Genomic DNA, 24,725 nt, shown 5'->3' with positions numbered 1-24,725 from the left:
ATTATATAAAATTTTTAAAAACATTGTTAAATTTATAAGCTATAACATATGAAAACTTCAACTACAATTTAACATAGGGAATGACTCTATGCAAACAAAAGTTCCAATTTCATGCTATCACTAATAATATGATTTGATTGGCCAATTTCAATGATATCACACCCACTATCAACTTCTGGCCAATACGCATTCAATGATCTTATAACCACAAAAATATGTTGCTCAAGTGCCCAATACACATTCAATGATCTTATGACTACTAATTATTTTCACTGTAATATGGGGAATCTCTCTGTTCACTACGCATAAGATTCTAAATTTCTATTGAAAGAAAAGATTTAAAAGAAGAGTACAATAATAGGGGGCCTCACGCACGATATGTCCATGCTACAAACATATAAGACACACTTGACAGAGTTTATCCCGTTATCTCAGAAGTCAAAATACCTGTCACTTTTCACAGAAGTATAGCAGTAATGCAAATTATTTTATTGGCTTTTGTTGCTTTTAAAAAATGTATACTGTACCTCGCAAAAAATGTGGCCACTGACCAATGGGTACTCAACAATTGGCAGTCTCACAAACAATTTTTCGCTTGGGAATCCCATTATCCCACTAAGTAGATAGATCACACAAATGCCAAAGAATGGCGATACACTTCTTAATGTGGTAGTAAGATTTTGCTGACTTGTTTAGCATGCTTTATCGCTGGCCACCCACTAAGAAATAATGGAGCACTCAGCCTTACTTCTACCACACACACCATGCTTTGCTTTCCAGTTTCCACCACACAAAAATAACTATTCAATAAATTTGACACGTTCACTTAACTTTTGGACCATTTTTAAGTCTATAAAAGCGTATGCATTCACTTCTCATTAGCAGGGCACTGGCTTTTACAGACCATATTCGTAGTTCAGTTAAGTTGCACTTTTGTTCAATATAATCATTCATAAGCTTTTGGAAGTCTGTAAGTAAACAAATAATCAGGCTTGTCTTAGTGTGAAAGTCTTAGTACTTAGTAGAAGCTTTAGTTCAATATAATGTGGAATCCCAAGTTATTTGTTTTGGTCGTTACGACCGCGCTTGTATTTGCATGTATTGTGGAGGGGCGGATTGCACGAAGTGATCTGGGCCTCAGCCTCGGCGGAGACGGAGGCTTGGGTGTAGGGGTAGGGTTGGGCGTGGAGGCAGGCCTAGGTCTGGGTGGAAGTGGAAGCGGTTCTGGCTCTGGGTCTGGTTCCGGTTCTGGTTCAGGATCAGGTTCAGGATCAGGATCGGGCTCAGGCTCAGGAGCGGGTTCTGGGGCTGCTTCTGGAGCTGGTTCTGGTGCGGGGTCATATGCAGGTTCGGGAGCAGGCAGCCATGGCGGCGGTCAGGGTGGTGGTTCTGGGAGTGGGTACGGTGCAGGTTTTGGTAGTGGGCATGGTGAAGGCGGTGGCAGCGGCTATGGTTCGGGGTCTGGGTCTGGTAGTGGGTATGGAGGCGGTTCGGGGAGTGGCTCGGGTTACGGGGCTGGGTCGGGATCTGGCGCCGGCAATGGTGGAGGAGGTTACTAAATTCATGCCACAGTTTGCCTGCATTAGACCTAAATAAGTCTCCGTGTCGTGCAATGCATTGTCACTGTGTGCACTTAAATATATAGAAATAATAACCTATAATGTTATCTTAATGGCAGATTTCCTTCCTTGTGTTATGTTGTTTCTCTCTGAGTATGTTGTCTCCTCTCTTATATGCAAATATCTATAACAGTGTATACGAGACATATCTTTTAAACTGATACGTTTCTCTGTAAAGCTGAGAAATGTAAATGTCACAAAATTACCGATTATGTTTGTTATTAGTTATATGGGCTGTGTGCTAGTTTAGATTGTTATCAATTATGGTGTGCAAGTCAGTTTGGTTGTTATCAGGACTGTACTCTTCTAGTATTGACTGTTTAATGTACTTTAATTTTGTTACTATTTGAAGGCTTTGTCTTTTTAACAGGGTGTGAGGTCCATATGGCTCGTTGGTTTTCCTAATGGTTCTACTGACGTAATTTGGAATCAGGGTCCTTTTATTACTTAATCTATCAAAAATATAAAAAATTATCACAGCCACAAAAATATATGAATGTCAAATAGATCATCTTTTTAACTCTTCCACTATTTTGGAGAAGAAGAAGAAAGCAGCTTCTTAATAAATTAATAATATCAAAATTGTATCAATGTGTAAAATATGTACAAACAATGAAGTTGAAGATCAAGCCATACATACCCATTCGTCTATGGAAAGCCTTCACAAACCATCTATTGGATAAGAGATCCAACAAAGGATTGGTAAACACAGACAGACTACTCTTTACAAAACAATAATACCAATATTAATTTAATTGTGGTTAAATGTCTTTAGTCAATTATTTTATAGTTTTGTTTCACTTAACATATACATTAGTTTATCATTAAATAGAAATTAACATATACATTATTTTATAGCTTTGTTTCACTTAACATATACATTAGTTTATCATAAAATAGAAATTAAAATTCTCTGTTTTAAATATTGTAAATTTTAATTTATTTTGTGAAATTATATAAACTAGAAAGAATTTTAAAATTTATAATAGATTAATAAATATTATTGAATTGTATTTTTACCTTTTTATTATAAAAAATGGAATATTAATTATATAAAATTGTTTAGGTGTTAGATATCTATTTTTTAATGGGTATTTTCTTGATCTTTGTTGTTGGTGTTCTAAAATGATTACTTATCCCATCTAATTTTAGTACATCATATTATACATTTTATTTAAGCCTCAATTTAGAAATTGAAATGGTGCTCTTGTGTTACTTTTCTCGCTCATGTGGATCAACTCAGTTCTCAATGTGAAATCATAGTGCATCTCATATTTTTCTTAGCCTATGCTTTATGTTTCAATTTGGAGTTGATTTCCTATCACTTATTGCTATAAAACTTAATTGAAACCCTTTTATCTTTATGTTGATTGACAAACCTACTAGTAGACTCAAGTTTTAATAGTGGCAAGTGGGTCAAGTGAATCATTACCTACTTATCATTGTGTAATATATTGTCTATGTCACTTGTATGTAAGTTGTTTTTGAGCTTGGTTGATTGATCACCGTGGCCTATTAATATGGCCAAATATAGCTACCTGAAAACTAAGTATGATGGCATGTGGTGGGTTGCAAACATAAAATTTCTACAATCAATGATATCATTAAAATGTTTCTTTATTTGACTATGTTAAATTTTTCATCAACTTTTTGGATCAAACTCCATGATCCATTATTAGGAAGTAGAAAATGAGAGAAGATAAAAAAAAAAGTGAGGTGGGTCAACAAGATCATATATGCATTTTATTGAAGGGTTGTGCATAATGAAGATATGTGGTAGACCTGTTCATGTTGCTCAGGAATATTCTATGTTAGAGACAATGGTGTGGCGACCTCATGAGAATGTATTTATGTTAACCAACTAGTGGCAATTATCAAGTTTTAATATGGCCATTTTTGTTATGTGAGCTAGTAGGCGATCAACTAGGAAAGTCAACTAATCTAGTTAATTGCCACTTATCACTACCCATTAAGACACAAATAATTAGCCGCATGTGTTTGGTGTAACATGGATACAATGTGCATGGAAATTTCATTTTTACCTATTAGTAATGATGTAGATGGTTGGACTAGTTTCAATGTGCATGGACCAATTTCATGGTGCCAAATGCAATGTGGTGAATGGTGTATAAGTAGCATGTGATTATTATTATTATTAGCCATTTAAACGAGCGAGTAACTATTTTGCAGGTCCATATGTATGCACTTGAGCACATTACAAGGTACCACATGGGCATGTGATGAATGGTGTATAAGTAGCATATTCTTATTGTTATTAGCCACTTAAACCAATGAGTGATTATTTTACAAGTCCATATGTATACACAAGCACATTACAAGGTTTAGCATATCTTAAAGTGGTTAGCTAATTGATCTATTTTATCTATAACAAGGGCTAATATTTAGGACATATATGTTTATGTAGAGGAATATGTGGCATAAACTCTCATAATTAGTTATTTTATTATTGGAAGAGTACATTTATTAAGAATTGATTGATAAACTAGCCCATTGAGAGATTTATTTGTACTAGTGAGTGGTGAGGGGTTGATCAAAATATCCATTACCATAACATGATATAACATTGACCTTGACAAAAAGTTCAATGGCTATGTTATTTCTCGATCTCTACTTACAATTCAAAAGGTTTAGCACTAAGGTTTGAACAAGGTGGAATTATATTTGATTGATTCAACATATAAGATGATTTTAATACTTATATAAACAATAATACCAAGGATGAGTTTGCATATGGTTGGCCAAAGTTTTGGCTATACATAATGAGCATGGTAAAATTATTGTAACCCATTGGAAATGTTGTTAATGACTTAGTAGACATATGAGAGGTAACTTCAACCACAATAGTTCCCATGTATAAGGGTATAACAACTAGTGATAAATTTGACTAATTCTTGTAACAAGAATAAAAAATTCTTAAACAAGCATGGGCTATATTTTCAATAATAATTGAGACTAGTGTATCTAGGTACTACAAGGTTAGTGTATATGATTGAGTATAATTTTTCCCTATAATTTATCTAAAAATATTTTAAATATAATAAATATTTTACTACCTAAAATAAATTTTAATTCCATTTATGTTATAGTGTTGAAGATAATTTAATGTATGGTGTAGGGAGTTAGTTGCATATTGTATATATAACAATTTGTGACAAGTGTTAATATTGAATGCATTATTGAGACTATTTATACATATATATTTACATATTCTTTTAATGTAATAAAAACTAGTTATTGAACCAATTTCATAGCGAGATAGTCCTAAGGATTCATTTAAGGAATGAAATGATGAATATCACTTTGTAAGAGTATTTTTTAATTATGAATGTTGTGTTTAGGATTTTAATATTTATATCTCTCACTAGTTGGATGTGTTCATATGATAATAAAAACTCTTGGGAGTACAAGTGAGTGTGTCAAAGGATTTCTCAAGTCATATTTTTGTTAATTTGGTTAGTTAGGATTAGTTACTGTAGCAACACTAGAAAATTATTGCAAAACCTTTGTATCAATTATTTACTTAATACGTATGGGATTTTTTGAGTATATATCAACATTTAAAGAAAATCTAGTTTCACATATCGTGTTCCATTTATTTAGAAGTGTATGCAAGTATAGTCATTATTTGTAAAATCATCAAGATATCATTTTTCTTATTATTACTCTTTCTCAATTAATATTCATAGGTCCTCTTTGTCTAAATATTCAATCTGTAATTTTATATAATATCATTATTCCTCTTTAAATTTTATATGTTTTACCCATTTTCTTTATTTAGTAATGTAAGCCTATACTAACTATTTAGAGAGCCCAAATGTTAAATGAATTTAGAGAATCATTCTTGTCAACTCTAAGTTCTATATGTTGTAGTGTAGAAAATTTTATACATGTTTAATTTCATAGTTCAACAAGTCCTCGCTTTAACTCTTTGATAGAGTATCTCAATTGCAAAATCTTAGCACTTGGATTCTATTATTATGAAATTTTTATGATAAGCTAGGCATTCTAGGTCTAGTCTTTCTTTAACAAGAATGCAATGCATAAACATCCATGCAACACATTAATTTTACAAAAAATCATGATTTCAATGGTCCTTTGAACATTAATTTCCCCTAGTATCACTAAGATTAAGGATAGTAATGAATTTGCATGGAATCCCAACATAAAACTTCCTTTTTTTTAGTCTAAAAGAAATGTTTTTGGCTTCTAAAATTTTCATATTTACAAAAATTTCAAAAGGCTTTTTCATATTCAAGAAAAAAAGTTAGCAAACTATATATCCATACTAGCTCTTTGAATGTTATTTTTTAAAATATCTTCAAGTAATATCTTTGTTATATTTTAGTGGACAATAAAAACAAAACAACAACACTCTTCTTGGGAATTTTTATAGGATTCTAGGTGATTTATTTTTTTAACATTTTTCCTTTTCTCCTTATTTAATTTACTTACTTTTATTTATGAAATATTAAGTGATAGCATAGAGTCACCAATATTTAATCTCTATATTATGTCCAAGATTTTATCTCTATATCAATTTCTCTCATCTTGAACCAAAGCATTACCATTTTTTATTTTGAATATTATGAAAATTATAGGTTGGCATGGAGGTAGAAATATCAAAATAGAAGTTTGAATTTTACAATTCCCTTATTAAGAACAACCACATTTTTATTGTTGTTGCATGTTTATATTGGAGAACAAGCAACTTTATTTGGTGATATACCATTCCAACTCTTATTCTAGAATTTCAGTTATTTCTTTTGAATATTTGAATAGTTAATTTCACTTTCATTTCTTTATTTTGAGAACTAAAACTACTTTAAAAAAATTAATTATATTCATATAGGAAGTACATCAATCCTAGATAGTACTTTTTTCCTTGCGTCTAGATTAGATGACAATGGATTGTGTATACTAGATGATAGCATTATGCATACTAGACTAGATAATGCTTTTTATTTTACATCTACACTAGATGATAGCATTATGCAAAGACATACATGTGATGTGAATATTTCCATGCGACACACTAGTGTCTATGATAGAGGCTTCTAAAAAGAACCCCATGTTCTCATTGAACAATATTTTTTTCTTTCTATCAATAAAAAGATGTACTAATTTCTTTGTGAAAATATAATTTCAATAGTTCGTTGTAATTAAGTATATTTTCTTGTAATTTTTAATTTTATATTTAGTATCGAGATTTTTATAAAAAAGGATAATTAAAGAAGATATAGGAGAACCTAAGATACTTGTTTATTCTAGTGTGAAGAGTTGATTTTGTTCTCAAAGGAATCCCCTTTGAATTATATATTATTTCAACCCTAACATTTTGGTGAACCACTACATCGGCATAAAATCTCTTCTATTTTCAAACCAAAAAATAAAAAAATCAAACACATTTTCCTTGTTTACTTTATTAGAGTTCTAGATTGAGAGTTGTAAGACCTTTTATAAGTTTTACAACCTAGTCCCTCTCCCTGGGTAATGTAGTTTGAAGAAGTCTTTGCTCATACAATATGACACACTAACATACATTTACAACAAATACATTTACAACAACTATCTACATTGTATGTAACTTCACATTTTAGCAATTTTCTATTGGGATGCTTCAATCCTCTCCTCCAATAACCTTAGAATCTATAACATTAGAATCTACTCCCCTATCCAACTCTTATCATCATGTGGATGCAACTTTTTATCATGACGCTACTCCTCATGCCTTTGAATCTCAATTGTAAATTTAGATCAATATTTATATCAGTTTCAAGACTTGTTTGCTCTCTCCAAAGTAATGCTTGTCCTTGACATTATGTAAAACATATGAACAAAATAATTGAATCATAAGAATTTCTACAAGACTTGGTGCATATTGTTGAAGGCAATATCCCAACCTACATTTTAATCGATGAAGATAAATTTTTTGATGAAGATAAAAAATTTAATATTTAATTATATTTAATGATCTTATGACAGTTAAATTTTTCCACTAGCGAATCTGAGAGTTCTCCTCCTATATATCTTAAGAGAATAACAAATGGAACCGATGAATTCCCCATCTCTCCAAAATAGAACTTTTTATCACTATTACTTTATGCAAAAGGATTTAATTTATATCCATTAAAAAGCTTAGAAGTTTGTAGAAGACTATAATAATAGAATAAAAGACTTCAAGCACGACATGTTCACTACAAACATATAAGACACATTTGAGGGAGTTTATCGAGTTATCTCAGAAATCAAAATACATAGTCGCTTTTCAGAGAAGTATAACAGTAATGGAAATGATTTCATCGGCTTCTGTTGATTTTATAAATTTATACTACACCTAACATAAAATGTGGCCACTGACCAATAGATGGTCAAAAATTGGCATTCCTCACAAACAATGTTTCCTGATTAGGAATCCCACTAACTAGATCGTACACCGAAGAATGGCAATATAAACTCTTAATGTGGTTCTATCCATTTGTTGACTTATTTAGCATACTTTATAGCTGGTCACCCACTTACGAGTAATGGAGAACTCAGCATTAGTTCTACAACACATAACATACATTGATTTCCACCACACAGAAGAAACATAAAACAAAAGAATTTCGTACAATATGTTGTCTCCGCTCTTGGATAATATGCAAATATACACAACTTGTTTGCTTCACCCTTTAACAGCATTTCTAAACATATATTCTAAATTGATTGATTTCTCTGCAAAGCTAAGAAATGTAACTCACTCACTCGAAAGTAAATATTTTAAAAGCCACAAAAATATACGTGTGTCAAATGGAATTAGCCCCTTCATAGTGATTATGTCAATAAGTCTTTAATTCCTCCACTGTTTTGGATAGACGGGAAGAAAATAATTACAAAATGTATGAATGTATTAGATGTACAAACAATGAAATTGAAGATCAAACCACACATCTATGGATAAGAGATCCAGCCAATGATTGGTAAACAAAGAAAATAAGGGCAAAGTAAGAAAGCCTACCCCGTATATTAATAGATACCAATATTGATTTATTTACAATTAAAACTCTTAATTAACTATTTTATAGTTCTATATGTAGTAGGTTGATGTTGTTCAACAATGTTCTATGATAGTCTACATTGTCAGAAACGAGAAACAAAAATCGCAACAGAAATGGCATGTGTGTGTGAAAGTTTGTAAAATGCAAAACATAATAAAAATAAGGATCAAGAATATTATAGATCACTTCTACATAATTTTTAAAAAAAATTAGTTTAAAATGAAAAAAACAATAATCATAATGTTTGCGGATACATAAATAAAATATCAAAAGATGTCATCAAAAGTTTGATGTTGAACAAGTGCTTTTGGTTGTTTCAACTTTCTACATTCCAACTAAAAGTAAATGCTAAGAGATATACATTAAATCTACAATTGTTGATGGAAGGATTGATGATCCATTGCTCTTTGAATAGAATCACAAGTGTTGAATCAATGGCATGACAAACACATGAACATGAAAACCCAAATAAAAATGCATCCTTGCATGAAGATTGATGTAACTTTGATCCATGTTGCTTGAAGGATGAAATGCTACCTTGAATGCTTGAGAATGTTGCATATGAAGTCTTCTCAATTTTTGTTTTTTTTAAAATAATGTTTGGTAATAAATTTAACGTGACTGGCGATGCTGGCATGACACGCCCTCAAACTCCACGTGAAACACTTTTGACCCAGAGCTATGAACCGGCGAGGCCACAACAAGGGGACCTCATCCCCACACTTTACTTGTTCAAACCCACGAGCACAACGACCCAGGGAAGATACAAGGCCTACGAGCACAATGGCCCAGCAGGGGTTTGAACCTTGGTGGTCGCTTCACCAACAAAGTGTTTTAACCATGACACTACATGTCTGAAGACATGAAGTCTTCTCAATTACTTCTAGTTCTTCGATTGAAATAAATGTCTTTATATAGGTTTTCCTAGGTGAATTGTCGATTAGGCTGACTTTCGGCGATCGTGTAGCCACAAGGATCAAATTCCATCGAGGAAGGGGAGTGCCTATCCTATTTCAAATTGGGTCCACTTTAAGGGGGACAAGGGTATCTTGGGGCGCCCCATGCCTTGCTCCTCCAAAAATAGGACCAGCAGATGGGAAATAGGAGAAGGCGAAACCTAGGATGAGGCCTGCCTAATATTGTCAACAGATGACATCAAGGTTGGAGTAAAATGAGCCCAAAATAGACCTAGGGGGAATGAAAATGGGACATGCTAAAGTAGGAGCACAAAAATGAGGTGTAAATTGTACCGATTACAATTTATGGTGCTACAAGGATGTGTAAAACCACATCTATTATAGGGTTGGGAAGCTTACCTAATGGAAGACCTTTCAAATATATTTGTGGGATGCTTGTTCTATAGCGTAATTATATAGAACCACCAAGCAATCAACATCAACATCAACATGAGCTTGTAGGTTGAAATAGTTTTAAAGCATAAAAGTGGCTACAAAATGTACAAAATAAAATGTTGAGGATTAAAATCCTTTCTATACCAAATGAACAAAGTGGCATAAGATGGTAATTAGCTACACAAAATTTCCAAATCTTTGCAAAGCACTGCTCTTACCATTGAATGAAATTGAAACTACAATTTTGGTTATCTAGGAGAATGGAGAATTTTTATTTTCAATGACAAAAGGAGGATGGTAACAACAATCAAATATAACATGAAATTTATAAATTACATCTATTTGAACATATTTGAAGCTTCTATATATATATATATATATATATATATATATATATATATATATATATATATATATATATATATATATATATATATTCTTTATAATATGTTTTGTGAGGTGTCATGTATTCTTTATGCGAATGTCAAGGTCATAGAGAAGTTTACCAAAATACCTACATAAGGTACAAAATTATAAATAGCTTTTTCTCTATCATTTCCATTTATTTCTCAATATTGTTGAGCTTTAACTTGCGTGTTAAAAGAGGTTGTGGAGCTATTTTATTTTGCTCATTAATTTTTCATAGGTCATTTAATTATGCCCTTAGAACGGGATCAAAGATTTATTACTTGTCTAGATGTAGGTATGGGAAGGCATTCCACCCCTTCTAAAGTGCTTGAATGTTTCATATTTCTACATATCATAATAATTATTTTGAGTTCTACTCTATATATCACAAAGGTTTAGAAAATGGGATACAAGTATTTCATCATTTTTTTGTCAATTAGCTCACCAAGTCTAGATTTCCATAAATTTGTGTTAAGTACTACTTTGAAGGTGAAGATAAAAATTAATATTATCATTTATAGATAGAATTTTTTTATCTTTGACCCTTTACATAATGATGAATACCTAAACAATAGAAATTAGTTTTTTACATATTTTCCTACAACCTTATAACTTTTAATATCTTCAATCAAATCCATCATTAATTTAAATTCTAAACTTTAGAAACATAAAAATAAAAAATATATTATAACGAAATTTGGAAAAAGATTCTTAAATTTTTAAAAGCCTCATACACTATGACATGATGAAAGCTTCGAGTACAATTAACATTGGGAATGATTGTATGCAAACACCATTAAATGTTGAATAGATACACATTAAAAGTCTCAATTTCATGCTATCACTAATAATGTGATTTGACTGGCCATTAAATTACCCAATACAGATTCAATGATCTTGTGACTTCTAATTCTTTTCACTGTAATATGGCGAATCTCTCAGTTCTATTTGAAACGACGAATTCTCTCTCGCCTCAAAATAGAAAGCTGTATCCATATTACACTACGCATAAGATTGTATTTTTTATCGAAAGAAAAACTTAAAAGAATAGTACAATAATAGAATAAAAGGCCTCCAGCACGATATGTCCACTACAAACATATAAGACGCACTTGAAAGAGTTTATCCAGTTATCTCAGAAGTCAAATTACCTGTCAGATTTCACAGAAGTATAACAGTAATAGAAATTATTTTATTGTCTTCTGTTCATTTATAATAAACAGAAAATGTGGCCACTGACCAATGGGTACTCAACAATTGGCAGTCCTTACAAACAATTTTGTCGCTTGGGAATCCCAATCCCACTAACTAGATAGATCATAGAACGCCAAAGAATGTCAATATATTTCTTAATGTAGTTGTAAGATTTTGCCGACTTATTTGGCATGCTTTATCGCTGGCCACCCACTATCAGTTAATGGAGCACTCAGCCTTACTTCTACGGTCTACCACACACGCCATGCTTTGCTTTCCACCACACAAAATAATTATTCAATAAATTTGACACGTTCACTTAACTTTTGGACCCTTTTTAAGCCTATAAAAGCGTATGCATTCACTTATCATTAGCAGGGCACTGGCTTTTACAGACCATATTCGTAGTTCACTTAAGTTGCACTTCTGTTCAAATATCAATATATCCTTTCATAAGCTTTTGCAAGTCTGCAAGTACACAAATAATCAGGCTTGTTTGTTTTAGTGTGAACTGTGAAGGTCTTGGTACTTATTAGTGGAAGCTTTAGTTAAATATAATGTGGAATCCCAAGTTGTTTGTTTTGGTCGTTACAACCGCGCTTGTGTTTGAATGCATTGTGGAGGGGCGGATTGTACGAAGTGATCTGGGCCTGAGCCTGGGCGGAAACGGAGGCGTGGGGTTGGGTGTGGGGGCAGGCCTAGGCCTGGGTGGAAGTGGAAGCGGCTCTGGCTCTGGGTCTGGTTCCGGTTCAGGCTCAGGATCAGGCTCGGGATCAGGTTCGGGCTCAGGAGCCGTCTCTGGGGCCGGTTCTGGTGCGGGGTCATATGCAGGTTCGGGAGCAGGCAGCCATGGAGGTGGTCAGGGTGGTGGTTCGGGGAGTGGGTACGGTGCAGGCTCTGGTAGTGGGCACGGTGAAGGCGGTGGCAGTGGGTATGGTTCGGGGTCTGGTTCTGGCAGTGGGTATGGAAGCGGTTCAGGAAGTGGCTCGGGCTACGAGGCTGGGTCTGGATCTGGCGCCGGCAATGGTGGAGGAGGTTACTAAATTCATGCCACAGTTTGCATGTCATTAGACGTAAATAAGTCTCCGTGTCGTGTACTGCATTCTCACTGTGCGGAAGTATAAAGTATATAGAAATAATAACCTATAATGTTATCTTAATGGCAGATTTCCTTGTGTTATGTTATTTCCTCCCTGAGTATGTTGTCTCCTCTCTTATATGCAAATATATATAACTTGTTTGCTTCAGCTTTTAACAGTTAATACTAAACATATCTTTTAAATTGATACGTTTCTCTGTAAAGCTGAGAAATGTAAATCGTTCATTTGAAAACACAAAATTACCGATTATGTTTGTTATTAGTTATATGGGCTGTGTGCTAGTTTAGTTTGTTATCAATTATGGTGTGCAAGTCAGTTTGGTTGTTATTAGACTGTACTCTTTTAGTATTGACTGTTTTGAAGACTTTTTAACTGGGAGTGAGGTTTATATGGCATGGCTAATTGTGTTGATGTAATTTGGAATCAGGATCATTTCGTTACTTAATCTATCAAAAACGAAAAAAACTATCAAAACCACAGAAATATATTAATCTCAAATGGAATCATTTTTTAACTCTTCCACTATTCTTAATAAATTAATAATATCAAAATTATGTGAAGATGAAATATACGAGCAGTGAATTTGAAGATCACATCACACATACCCATTCGTCTATGGAAAGCCTTCAAAAACAATCTATGGAATAATAGATCCAACAAAGAATTGGTAAACAAGACTGACTACTATTTTTTTTAAATAATAATACCAATATTAATTTAATTGTGGTTAAAACTATATTCAATAATTTTATAGTTCTACTTCACTTAACAAAAATATTAAAATATTAATTTTTTGTGTTTTATATGGGCATCCGATTAATGGTGTTATAAGTGGCATGTTCTTATTGTTACTATCCAGTTAAGCCAATGAGTGATTGTTTTGCAAGTCCACATGTATAGACAAGCATATTACAAGGTGTCACATGTCTTAAAGTTGTTAGCCAATTGATCTATTTTATCTACAATAAGGGCTCATTTTTAGGAAAAATGTGTTTATGTAGAGGACTATGCTGTATTGACTCTCATATTAATTATTTTATTATTGGAAGTGTAAATTTCTTAAGAATTTATTGATAAAGTAGCACGTAGAGGTATCCCTTTGTTCCAATGAGTGGGGAGGGTTGATCAAGATATCCATTTACTATAACATGATATAACATTGACCTTGGCAATTTTTTTCAATGGCTATGTGCTTTGTTGGTTTCTAATTACAATTCAAAAGGTTTAGCACTAAGGCTAGAACAAGATAGAATTTTATTTGATTGATTCAACAAATAAGAGATTTTTAATACATATGTGAACAACAATAGCAAGGATGACTTTGCATATGGCTGGTTAAGGTTTTGGTTATGCATTATGAGCACGATAACTTATTGCAACTCATTGAAAATGTTGTTAATAACTTAGTAAACATATGAGAGAGAATTTCAACCACAAAATTTCCACTGTATAAGAGTATAACAAGTAGTGATAAATTTGACTAATTCCTGTAACTAGAAGAATGAATTCTTAAACAAGATTGGGCTATATTTTTACTAATAATTGAGACTAACAAAGCTAGGTGCTACAAGGTTGGTGTATATGATTAAGTAGAAGTTTCCCCTATTTATATATAGAGATTTGAAATCTAATAAATATTTTACTACCTACAATTAAAAATTATGTCTCGTTATGTTATATTGTTCAATATAATTAAATGTATGGTGTAGGGAATTAATTGCATATTGTGTAACTTATACTGTGTTGTAAGTGTTAATATTGAATCTTTTTGAGATTATTTCTAGATACATATTTATTATTATTTTAATGTTATAAAATATATTTATTGAACCAATTTTATAGAAGGTTTGTCCTAAGAATATTTTAGGGAATCAAGTGACAGATTTCACTATATGTAATGGTAATTTTTTTTATGAACCTTGTGTTTAGGATTGTATTGTTTATATCTCTCAATAGTTGTATGTCTCCATATAATATTAAAAACTCTTAGGAGTACAAGTGAATATGTATTAGGATTTTTTAATTCATATTTATTAATTTGGTTAATTAGGAGTGGTTAGGACAACAACAGTATAAAATTATTGCAAGGTCTTTGTAGCAATTTTTCACTTAATAGATATGGATTTTTTTTAGTATGTATGAACAATGAAATAAAATATAATTGCACATATCTTGTTCCATTCATTTAAAAGTATATGCAAGTGTAGTTATTATTTATAAATTTATCATGATATCATATTTCTTATTATTACTCTTTCTCAATTATAATGGATAGGCCCCCTTTGGCTAAATAGTAAACCTCTTATATTATATTATAGTAAACCTCTTATATTATATTATATCATTATTCCTCTTTATATTTATATTTTAGGATTAGTTTTAGGTTCTACCCATTTTCTTGAATTAGTATTAAAAGCCTATACTAAATGTTTAGAGATCCCAAATCCCAAATACATTTAGAAAATCATTCATGTGGACTCTAACTTGAACATGTTGTAGTGTAAAAAAACATATACATGTGTAATTTCATAGTGCAACAAGTCATAAATTTAACTCACTAATATAGAGTATTTCAAATGCAAAATCTTAGTACTTGGATTCTATTATTTTGGCATTTTTATGATAATCTGTGTATTCTAGATCTAAACTTTCTTGGACAAGAGTGAAATGCATAAACATCCATTCAACACATTAATATTATAAAAAATCATGTTTCAAATGGTCATTTGAACATTACTTTCCCCTAATATCACTAAGATTTAGGATAGTAATGGCTTTGCATGTAAGTCCAAAGAGCATCCCAACTTAAAAATTTCTATTTTTTAGCCCAAACAAATATTTTTGACTTCTTAAATTTTCATCTTTGGAAAAATTGCAAAAGGCTTTGTCATCTTCAAGCAAAATAGCTAGAAAACTATATAGACTATATGTCCATACTAGCTCTTTAAATGTGATTTTCTTAAATATCTTCAAGTAATATTTTTGTTAGATTTTAGTGAACAATAGAAACAAGACAACAACACTCTTCTTGAGATTTTTTATTCCTTTCTCCTAATTTGTGCTTCTTACTTGTATTTATGAAATATTAAGTGTTAGCATAGTGTATCCAAGATTTTATCTCTATATCAGTTTCTCTTACGTTCAACCAAAGCATTATAATTTTTCATTTTAAATACTATTAAAATTATAGGTTGGCATGGAGATGGAAAAAACAAAATGGGAGTTTGACTTATACAAGTCCCTTATTAAGAAGAAGAATATTGTTTTGTTATTGTTGCAGGTTTATATTGGAGAACAAGCAACTTGATTTGGTGATATACCATTCCAACTCTTATTCTAGTATTTCAGTTATTTCTTTTGAATCTTTCAATAGTTAATTTCACTCTCATTTCTTTTAAATTGAGTATTATAACTATTTTTTTTTTAAATTACATTATATGCATATAAGAATTACATCCATTCTAGATAGTACTTTTTGCTTTGTGTGTAGACTAGATAATAGTGCATTGTATATACATCTTTTTTAAGAAGTGCATCCATATAAAATGATACTTGTTACTTTACATCAAGACTAGATGATAACATTATGCAAAGATGCCCCTGTGATGTGAATATGTCCATGTGAAATGATAGTGTCTATGATAGAGGATTCAAAAAAAGGACTCCATGTTCTCAATGAATAATAGTTTTTTATTTCTACAAAAAATAAGATGCACTAATTTCTACTTCATATGTCATGAAGTTTTTAAATGAAGAAGGATAAGAGTAATTCATCATTTTTTGTCAACTAGCTCAGCAAGTCTAGGTTTCTATAAATTTATGTTAAGCATTAGATTGAAGGTGAATATAAAAATTAACGTTTTCATCTTTGACCATTTGCATTATGATGAATACCTAAACATTAAAAGTTAAATTTTTACATGTTTCTTTACAACCTCATAACTTTTAATATCTTAGATCAAATCAATGATTAATTTAAATTCCAATCTTTAAAAACATGAAAATAAAATATATATTGTAACAAAAAGTTTAAATATATTCTTAAATATTTTAATGCCCTTAGACACTATGACATGATGAAAATTTGAACTACTATTGACCTTGGGAATGACGCATTCAAAGTTTCAATTTCAAGCTATCACTAATAACGTGATTTGATTGGCCAATACACATTCCATGATTTTAAGACCACTAAAAATGTGTTGCCGTAGTACCCAATACACAATCAATGATCTTGTGACTACTAATTATTTCTCACTGTAATATGGGGGATCTCCCACTTCTATTTGAATCGATGAATTCCCTCTCACCCCAAAATAGAACGCTTATCCATATTACACTACGCATAAGATCCTAATTTTCTATCGGAAGACAAGATTAAAAGAAGAATGTATCCTAAGTTTCTGTTGATTTTTAAAATGTATACTGCACGTCGCAGAAAATGTGGCCACTGACCAATGGCTACTAAATAATTAGCAGTCCTCAGAAATAATATTTTGCTTGGGAATCCCACTAACTAGATAGATCATAGAACGCCAAATATAGATTTTGCTAAGAATGTCAATATATTTCTTAATGTAGTTATAAGATTTTGCTAATAATGTCAATATATTTCTTAATGTAGTTGTAAGATTTTGCTGACTAATTTGGCATGCTCTATCGGTGGCCACCCACTATATCAGTAATGGAGCACTCAGCCTTTTCTACCACACACATGCTTTTCTTTCCACCACACAAAAAAACTATTCAATAAATTTGACACGTTAACTTAACTTTTGGACCATTTTTAAGTCTATAAAAGTGTGTGCATTGACTTCTCATTAGCAGAGCACTGGCTTTTACAGACCAAATTCATAGTTCAGTTCAGGTACACTTCTGTTCAAAATATCCATTCATAAGCGTTTGGAAGTCTGTAAGAAAACAAATAATCAGGCTTGTTTGATTTAGTGTGAAGGTCTTAGTACGTAGTAGAAGCTTTAGTTAAATATAATGTGGAATCCCAAGTTGTTTGTTTTGGTCGTAACGACCGCGCTTGTGTTTGCATGTATTGTGGAGGGGCGGATTGCAAAGAAATGACCTGGGCCTGAGCCTCGGCGGAGACGGAGGCTTGGGTGTAGGCCTGGGGTTGGGTGTGGGGGCAGGCCTAGGCCTGGGTGGAAGTGGAAGCGGTTCTGGCTCGGGGTCTGGTTCCAGTTCAGGCTCGGGATAAAGTTCGGGATCAGGATCAGGCTCAGGAGCGAGTTCTGGGGCCGGTTCTGGTGCGGGGTCATATGCGGGTTCGGGAGCAGGCAGCCATCGCGGGGGTCAGGGTGGTGGTTCGGGGAGTGGGTATGGTGCAGGTTCTGGTAGTGGGCGTGGTGAAGGCGGTGGCAGCAGGTATGGTTCGGGGTCTGGGTCTGGTAGTGGGTATGGAAGCGGTTCAGGAAGTGGTTCGGGCTACGGTGCTGGGTCTGGATCTGGCGCTGGCAATGGTGGAGGAGGCTACTAAATTCATGCCACAGTTTGCCCGCATTAGACGTAAATAAATCTGTGTCATGCATTGAAATGTCACTGGCTGCACATTAGTATATATAAATAATAAACTATAATGTTATGTTAATGGCAGATTTCCTTGTGTTATGTTGTTTCCTCTCTCAATATGTTTTCTCTTCTCTTGCATAATATGCAAATATATACAACTTGTTTGCTTGAGCTTATCTTTTAAATTGATAGGTTTCTCTGCAAAGACAAGAAATGTAAATCGCCCATTTCGAAACACAAAATTATCAATTATGTTTGTTATGGGCTGTGTACCATTTTTTAGGGTTGGTTATCAATTATGGTTTGCGAGTCAATTTGGTTGTTATTAGAACTGTACTCCTCTGGTATTCACTGTTTATTCGGCTTTAATTTTCCCACTGTTTGAAGGTCTTGTCTTTTTAACCCGGTGTGAGCCCCGTATAACTCATTGGTTTTTCTAATAGTTCTGTTGATGTAGCTTGGAATCACGGACTTTTTCCTAATTAATCTATAAAAAAAATTATCAAAGCCGCAAAAATAGATGAATGTCAAATGAAATCATCTTTTAACTCTTCCACTATTTTGAATACAGAAAAAGAAGACAGCTTCTTAATAAATTAATAATATCAAAATTGTATCAATGTAGGAAATATACAAACAATGAAATTGAAGATCAAATCACACATATCCATTTGTCTATGGGAAGCCTATTTCATACCTAGAATGAAATTGAAGATCAAATAACACATACCCATTTGTCTATGGGAAGCCTTCACAAACAATCTATGGAATAAGAGATCCAGCAAAGGATTGGTAAATACAGACTGACTACTCTTTACAAAAAAATAATACCACTATTAATTTAGTTGTAGTCAAAACTCTAGGCAATTATTTTATAGTTCTACTTCATTTAACAAAAATATAAAAATATTACATTTTTCCTGTTTTATATTTAATAACTTTTAATTTATTTGGTAAAAGTATACGAACTAGAAATAATTTTAAAATTTATAATAGAATAATAAATATAAATGAAGTATTTTTTTTGTTCTTTATTATAAAAAATAAAATATTAGCTGTATAAAATTGTGTAGGTGTTAGATTGTATTTAAGATATCTATATTTTAATAGGTATTTTCATGATCTTTGTTGTTGGTAATCTAAAATGATTACTTATCTCATCTAATTTTAGTAGGTTTTATTATACATTTTATCAAGTCCCAATTTAGAACTTTAAATGATGCTCTTGTGTTACTTTACTTGCCCATGTGGTTTAGCTAAGTTCTCAGTGTGCAATCATAGTGTCTCTCATATTTTCCTTAGCCTATGCTTTATGTTTGAATTTCGAATTGATTTCCTATCACTCATCATTATTAAATTAATTGAAACCCATTTATCTTTCTATTAATTGACAAAACTATTAGTACACTCAAGTTTTAATAGTGGCAAGTGGGTCGATCTAATCATTAATCACTTATCATTTTGTAATATATAATCCATGTCACATGTATATGAGTCATTTTTTATGTTTGTTGATTGAGCACTATGGTCTATTAATATGGCCAAATCTAGTTGCCTAAAAACTAAGTATGATGGTAGGTGGTGGGTTGCAAACATAAAACTTTCACAATCAATGATATCATTGAAATGTTTCTCAATTTAACTACATTAAATTTTTCATCAACATTTTGGATCAAACTCAATGATCCATTATTAGGAAATAGAAAACAAGAGAAGATAAAAAAAAAAATGAGGCGGGTCAACAAGATCGTATATACATTTTATTGAAGCATTGTGCACAATGAAGACATGTGGTAGGTTCCTGAACTATTAAAAAATATTCTATGTTGGCTACAATGGTGTCTTGATCTCATGTGAATGCATTTATGTTAATGTACTAGTGACAATTGTCAAGTTTTGATATGGCCATTTTTGGTTTGTAAGTTAGTAGGTGATTAACTAGGAATGCTTTACATTTTTTATAGGAGTCAACTAATTTGATAGGTAGTTAACATTTTTTTGTTTCTCCTAATTTGCATTTCTTTTTTTTAATTTATGAAATCTTAAGTGCTCGCATAGTGTGTCCAATATTTTATCTCTATATTAGTTTCTCTCATCTTCAACCAAAGCATTATCATTTTTCATTTTGAATATTATAAAAATTATAGGTTGGTATGGAGGTAGAAATATCAAAATGGGAATTTGACTTATGCAAGTCCCTTATTAAGAACAAGAACATTTTTTTATTATTGTTGCAAGTTTATATTGGAGATCAAGCAACTTTACTTGGCGATATAGCATTCAAACTCTTAATCTAATATTTCAATTATTTCTTTTGAATATTTGAATAGGTAATTTCACTCTCATTTCTTTTATTTTGAGAGCTATAACTACTTTTTTTTTAAATTACATTATATGCATCTAGGAATTAAATCCATGCTACATAGTACTTTTTATTTTGCATCTAGAATAGATGATAGTGCATTATGTAAAAATCTTTTATAAGAAGTACATCCATACTAGATAATACTTTTTACTTTACATCTAGACTAGATGATAGCATTATGCAAATACATCCATGTGATGTGAATACGAGGCTTCAAAAAAGAACTTTGTGTTCTTAATGAACAATATTTTTTGTTTCTACCAATAAAAAGATGTACTAATTTCTTTGTGAAAATATATTTTCATTCATTTGTTGTAATTAAGTAATTTACAGTCTTGTAATTTTTAATTTTATATTTAGTATAAATATTTTAATAAAAAAAGATGATTAAAGAAGATCTAGGAGAAGCTAAGATACATGTTTATTCTAGTGTGAAGAGTGGAGTTTGTTCTCAAAAGATTCTCCTTTGAAACATTTATTTCAACCTTTACATTTTGGTGAACAACTACATCAACATAAAACCTATTCTATTTTCAAAACAAAAAATTGAAAACTTAAACACTTTTTCCTTGTTAACTCTATAAAAGTTGTAAATTGGATTTTGCAAAACCTTTTATGAGTTTTACAACCCAGTCCCTCTCCTTTGGTAATGTAGCTTGAAGAAATCTTTGCACATATAATATGTAGACTAACATACATTTACAACACCACTCTACATTGTATGCAACTTCACATTTTAACAATTTTCTACTGGGGTGTTTCAATTCCCTCCTCCAATAACCTTTGATTCTTATTGAATGTACACTAGATACTAGATTTATTTGTCTTAAGATCATTGATTCTCATGTGGATGCAACTTTTTACAATCCCCTCCTCCAATAACCTTTGATTCTTATTGAATGTGTACTGGGTACTAGATTTATTTGTCATAAGATCATTGATTCTCATGTGGATGCAACTTTTTACAATCCCCTCGTCCAATAACCTTTGATTCTTATTGAATGTGTACTGGGTACTAGATTTATTTGTCATAAGATCATTGATTCTCATGTGGATGCAACTTTTTATCATGAGGCTACTATGCATGCCTCTGATTCTCAATTGTAAATTTAAATCAATATTTACATCAATTTCAAGACTTGTTAGCTAGGGAAGCCCTCTCTAAAGTAGTGCTTGTTGTTGGCATTATGTAAAACATATGAACAAAAAATATTGAATCATAAGAATTTCTATGAGACGTAGTGCATATTGTTGAAAACAATGTCCCAACCTACACTTCAATATTTGCAAATTAAAATTTTAATGAAGATGAAAATTTAAATATTTAATTAAATAAAAAATAAAGATAACAAATATAAAATACATGATTAAGCCATATATCATTCTTAAATTCTAAACTAAAGAACACCTAATGATAATTAAATTAATTAACTAATTAAAAACAAAACATTATCATTTTATCCTTAGACTTCGGTCTCTCTAAAAATGTGTTGCTTTAGTACCCAGTACACATTCAATGATCTTATGACAATTAAATCATTTCACTGTAATATGGTGAATCTGAGAGTTCTCCTTCTATATATCTTAAGAGAATAACAAATGAAATCGATGAATTCCCCCTCTCTCCAAAATAGAAAGCTTTATCCCTATTACGCTACCCAAAAGGATTTAATTTCTAGCCATAGAAAATCTTAAAATGTTGCAGAAGACTGTAATAATAGAGTAAAAGACTTCAAGCACGACATTCCCACTACAAACATATAAGACACATTAGAAGAAGTTTATCGAGTTATCTCAGAAGTCAAAATACATGTCGCTTTTCAGAGAAGTATAATAGTAATGGAAATGATTTCATCGGCTACTGTTGATTTTATAAATTTATACTACACCTCGCATAAAATGTGGCCACTGGCGAATAGATGGTCAACAATTGGCAGTCCTCACAAACAATTTTTCTGATTCGGAATCCCACTAACTAAATCGTACACCAAAGAATGGCAATATAAACTCTTAGTGTAGCTGTATCATTTTGCCGACTTATATAACATGCTTTATCGCGGGCCACCCACTTACGACTAATGGAGCACTCAACCTTAGTTCTACTACAGACGCGATGATTTGCTTTCCACCACACACAAGGAACAAAAAAACAAAAGAATTTCGTACAATTTGACACGTTCATTTCACTTTTGGTCTCTTTTTAAGTCTATAAAAGGCTTTGCATTCACTTCTTATTAGCAGAACACTGGCCTCAACACTATCTCACGATAGCTTCCACAGACAATATTTGTTATTCAGATGATTTGCATCTTAGTTCAGTAGCTTTTGGAAGTCTATACGTAAACAAATAATCAGACTAGTTCGATTTAGTGTAAAGGTCTTAGTACTTAGTAGAAGCTTTAGTTAAATATAATGTGGAATCCCAAGTTGTTTGTTTTCGTCGTTACGACTGCGCTTGTGTTTGCATGCATCGTGGAGGGACGGGTTGTACGAAGTGATTTGGGGCTGAGCCTGGGAGGAGACGGAGGCTTGGGTGTAGGCCTAGGCCTAGGCCTGGGTGGAAGTGGAAGCGGCTCTGGTTCAGGCTCTGGTTCCAGTTCAGGCTCGGGATCAGGTTCAGGATCGGGCTCAGGCTCAGGCTCTGGATCCGGTTCTGGGTCTGGTTCTGGGGCTGGTTCTGGAGCCGGGTCGTATGCAGGTTCGGGAGCAGGCAGCCATGGCGGTGGTCAGGGTGGTGGTTCGGGGAGTGGGTACGGTGAAGGTTCTGGTAGTGGTAGTGGGCATGGTGAAGGGGGTGGCAGCGGGTATGGTTCGGGGTCTGGTTCTGGTAGTGGGTATGGAAGCGGTTCGGGAAGTGGCTCGGGTTACGGGGCTGGGTCTGGATCTGGGGCCGGCAATGGTGGAGGAGGTTACTAAATTCATGGGATAGTTTACCTGCATTAGACGATAATAAGTCTCCGTGTCGCGCACTGCATTGTCACTGTGTGCACGTAAATATATAGAAATAAAAACCTATAATTCTATCTTAATGGCAGATCTCCTTGTGTTATGTTGTTTCCTCTCTCAATATGTTTTCTCTTCTCTTGCATGATATGCAAATATATACAACTTGTTTGCTTGAGCTTATCTTTTAAGTTTAATAGGTTTCTCTGCAAAGCTAAGAAATGTAGCTCGCCCATTTTGAAACACAAAATTATCAATTATGTTTGTTATGTTTCTTATTAGTTATGGGCTGTGTACCATTTTTGGGGGGGTTGGTTATCAATTATAGACTGTGAGACAGTTTGATTGTTATTAGGACCGCACTACTCTAGTATTCATTGTTTATTCGAATTTAAGTCTTCTACTGTTTGAAGGCCTTCTTTTTAATCGGATGTTAGGTCCGTATAATTCATCGGTTTTTCTAATGGTTCTGCTGATGTAACTTGGAATGAAGCCCTTAATTCTTTATTTATCAAAACAATAAATAAATAAATATATCACCTTTTTATAACTCCTCTACTATTTTTAAAATTCTATCAATGTATGAGATATACAAACAATGAAGTTGAAGATCAAATCATGCATACCCATTCATCTATGAAAAGCCTTCACAAATAATCTTTGGAGTAAGAGATCCACCAAACGATTGGTAAACAAAGACATTTAGTTTTGGTTAAAACTCTAGTCAATTATTTTATAGTTTTGTTTCCCTTAACATAAATATAAAAACATTACAATGCTCTGTTTTAAATTTAATAACTTTTAATTTATATGGTAAAATTATATAAACTAGAAATAATTTTAAAATTTATAATAGATTAATAAATATAAACGAAGTATTTATTTATTCTTTATTATAAAAAGTAGAAGATTAGTTATATAAAATTGTTTTAGGTGTTAGATATCTATTTTTTTATGGGTATTTTGATGATCTTTGTTGTTGGCATTCTAAAATGATTACATATCCCATCTAATTTTAGTAGGCCTTATTATGCATTTTATCAAGCCCCAATTTATAATTTTAAATGGTGCTCTTGTGTTACTTTACTTGCCCATGTGATTTAGCTAAGTTCTCAATGTGCAATCATAGTGCCTCTCATATTTTCCTTAACCTATGCTTTATGTTT

General features: G+C 32.2%; 2 protein-coding genes and 1 pseudogene across 2 annotated transcripts; all 3 read left to right on the top strand.

Annotated features, from left to right (window-relative positions):
* Positions 1-895: 895 nt before the first annotated feature.
* On the top strand, positions 896-1,835 carry LOC131029929 (glycine-rich cell wall structural protein 2). Its single transcript, XM_057960610.2, has one exon. It carries the CDS (start codon positions 1,044-1,046, stop codon positions 1,557-1,559), a length of 516 nt encoding a protein of 171 aa, XP_057816593.2. The 5' UTR covers positions 896-1,043; the 3' UTR covers positions 1,560-1,835.
* A 10,178-nt stretch (positions 1,836-12,013) lies between these two features.
* LOC131029881 (glycine-rich cell wall structural protein 2) lies at positions 12,014-12,886 on the top strand. The gene has a single exon (XM_057960532.2). It carries the CDS (start codon positions 12,189-12,191, stop codon positions 12,672-12,674), a length of 486 nt encoding a protein of 161 aa, XP_057816515.2. The 5' UTR covers positions 12,014-12,188; the 3' UTR covers positions 12,675-12,886.
* A 4,871-nt stretch (positions 12,887-17,757) lies between these two features.
* Positions 17,758-23,737, top strand: LOC131029936 (glycine-rich cell wall structural protein 2-like; annotated as a pseudogene).
* Positions 23,738-24,725: the final 988 nt, after the last annotated feature.

Source organism: Cryptomeria japonica, chromosome 8, assembly GCF_030272615.1.
Source record: "Cryptomeria japonica chromosome 8, Sugi_1.0, whole genome shotgun sequence".
In the NCBI taxonomy this organism is placed as follows: domain Eukaryota; kingdom Viridiplantae; phylum Streptophyta; class Pinopsida; order Cupressales; family Cupressaceae; genus Cryptomeria; species Cryptomeria japonica.
The sequence above is the reverse complement of the archived record's forward strand: the minus strand, read 5'-3'. Positions and strand labels throughout refer to the sequence as shown.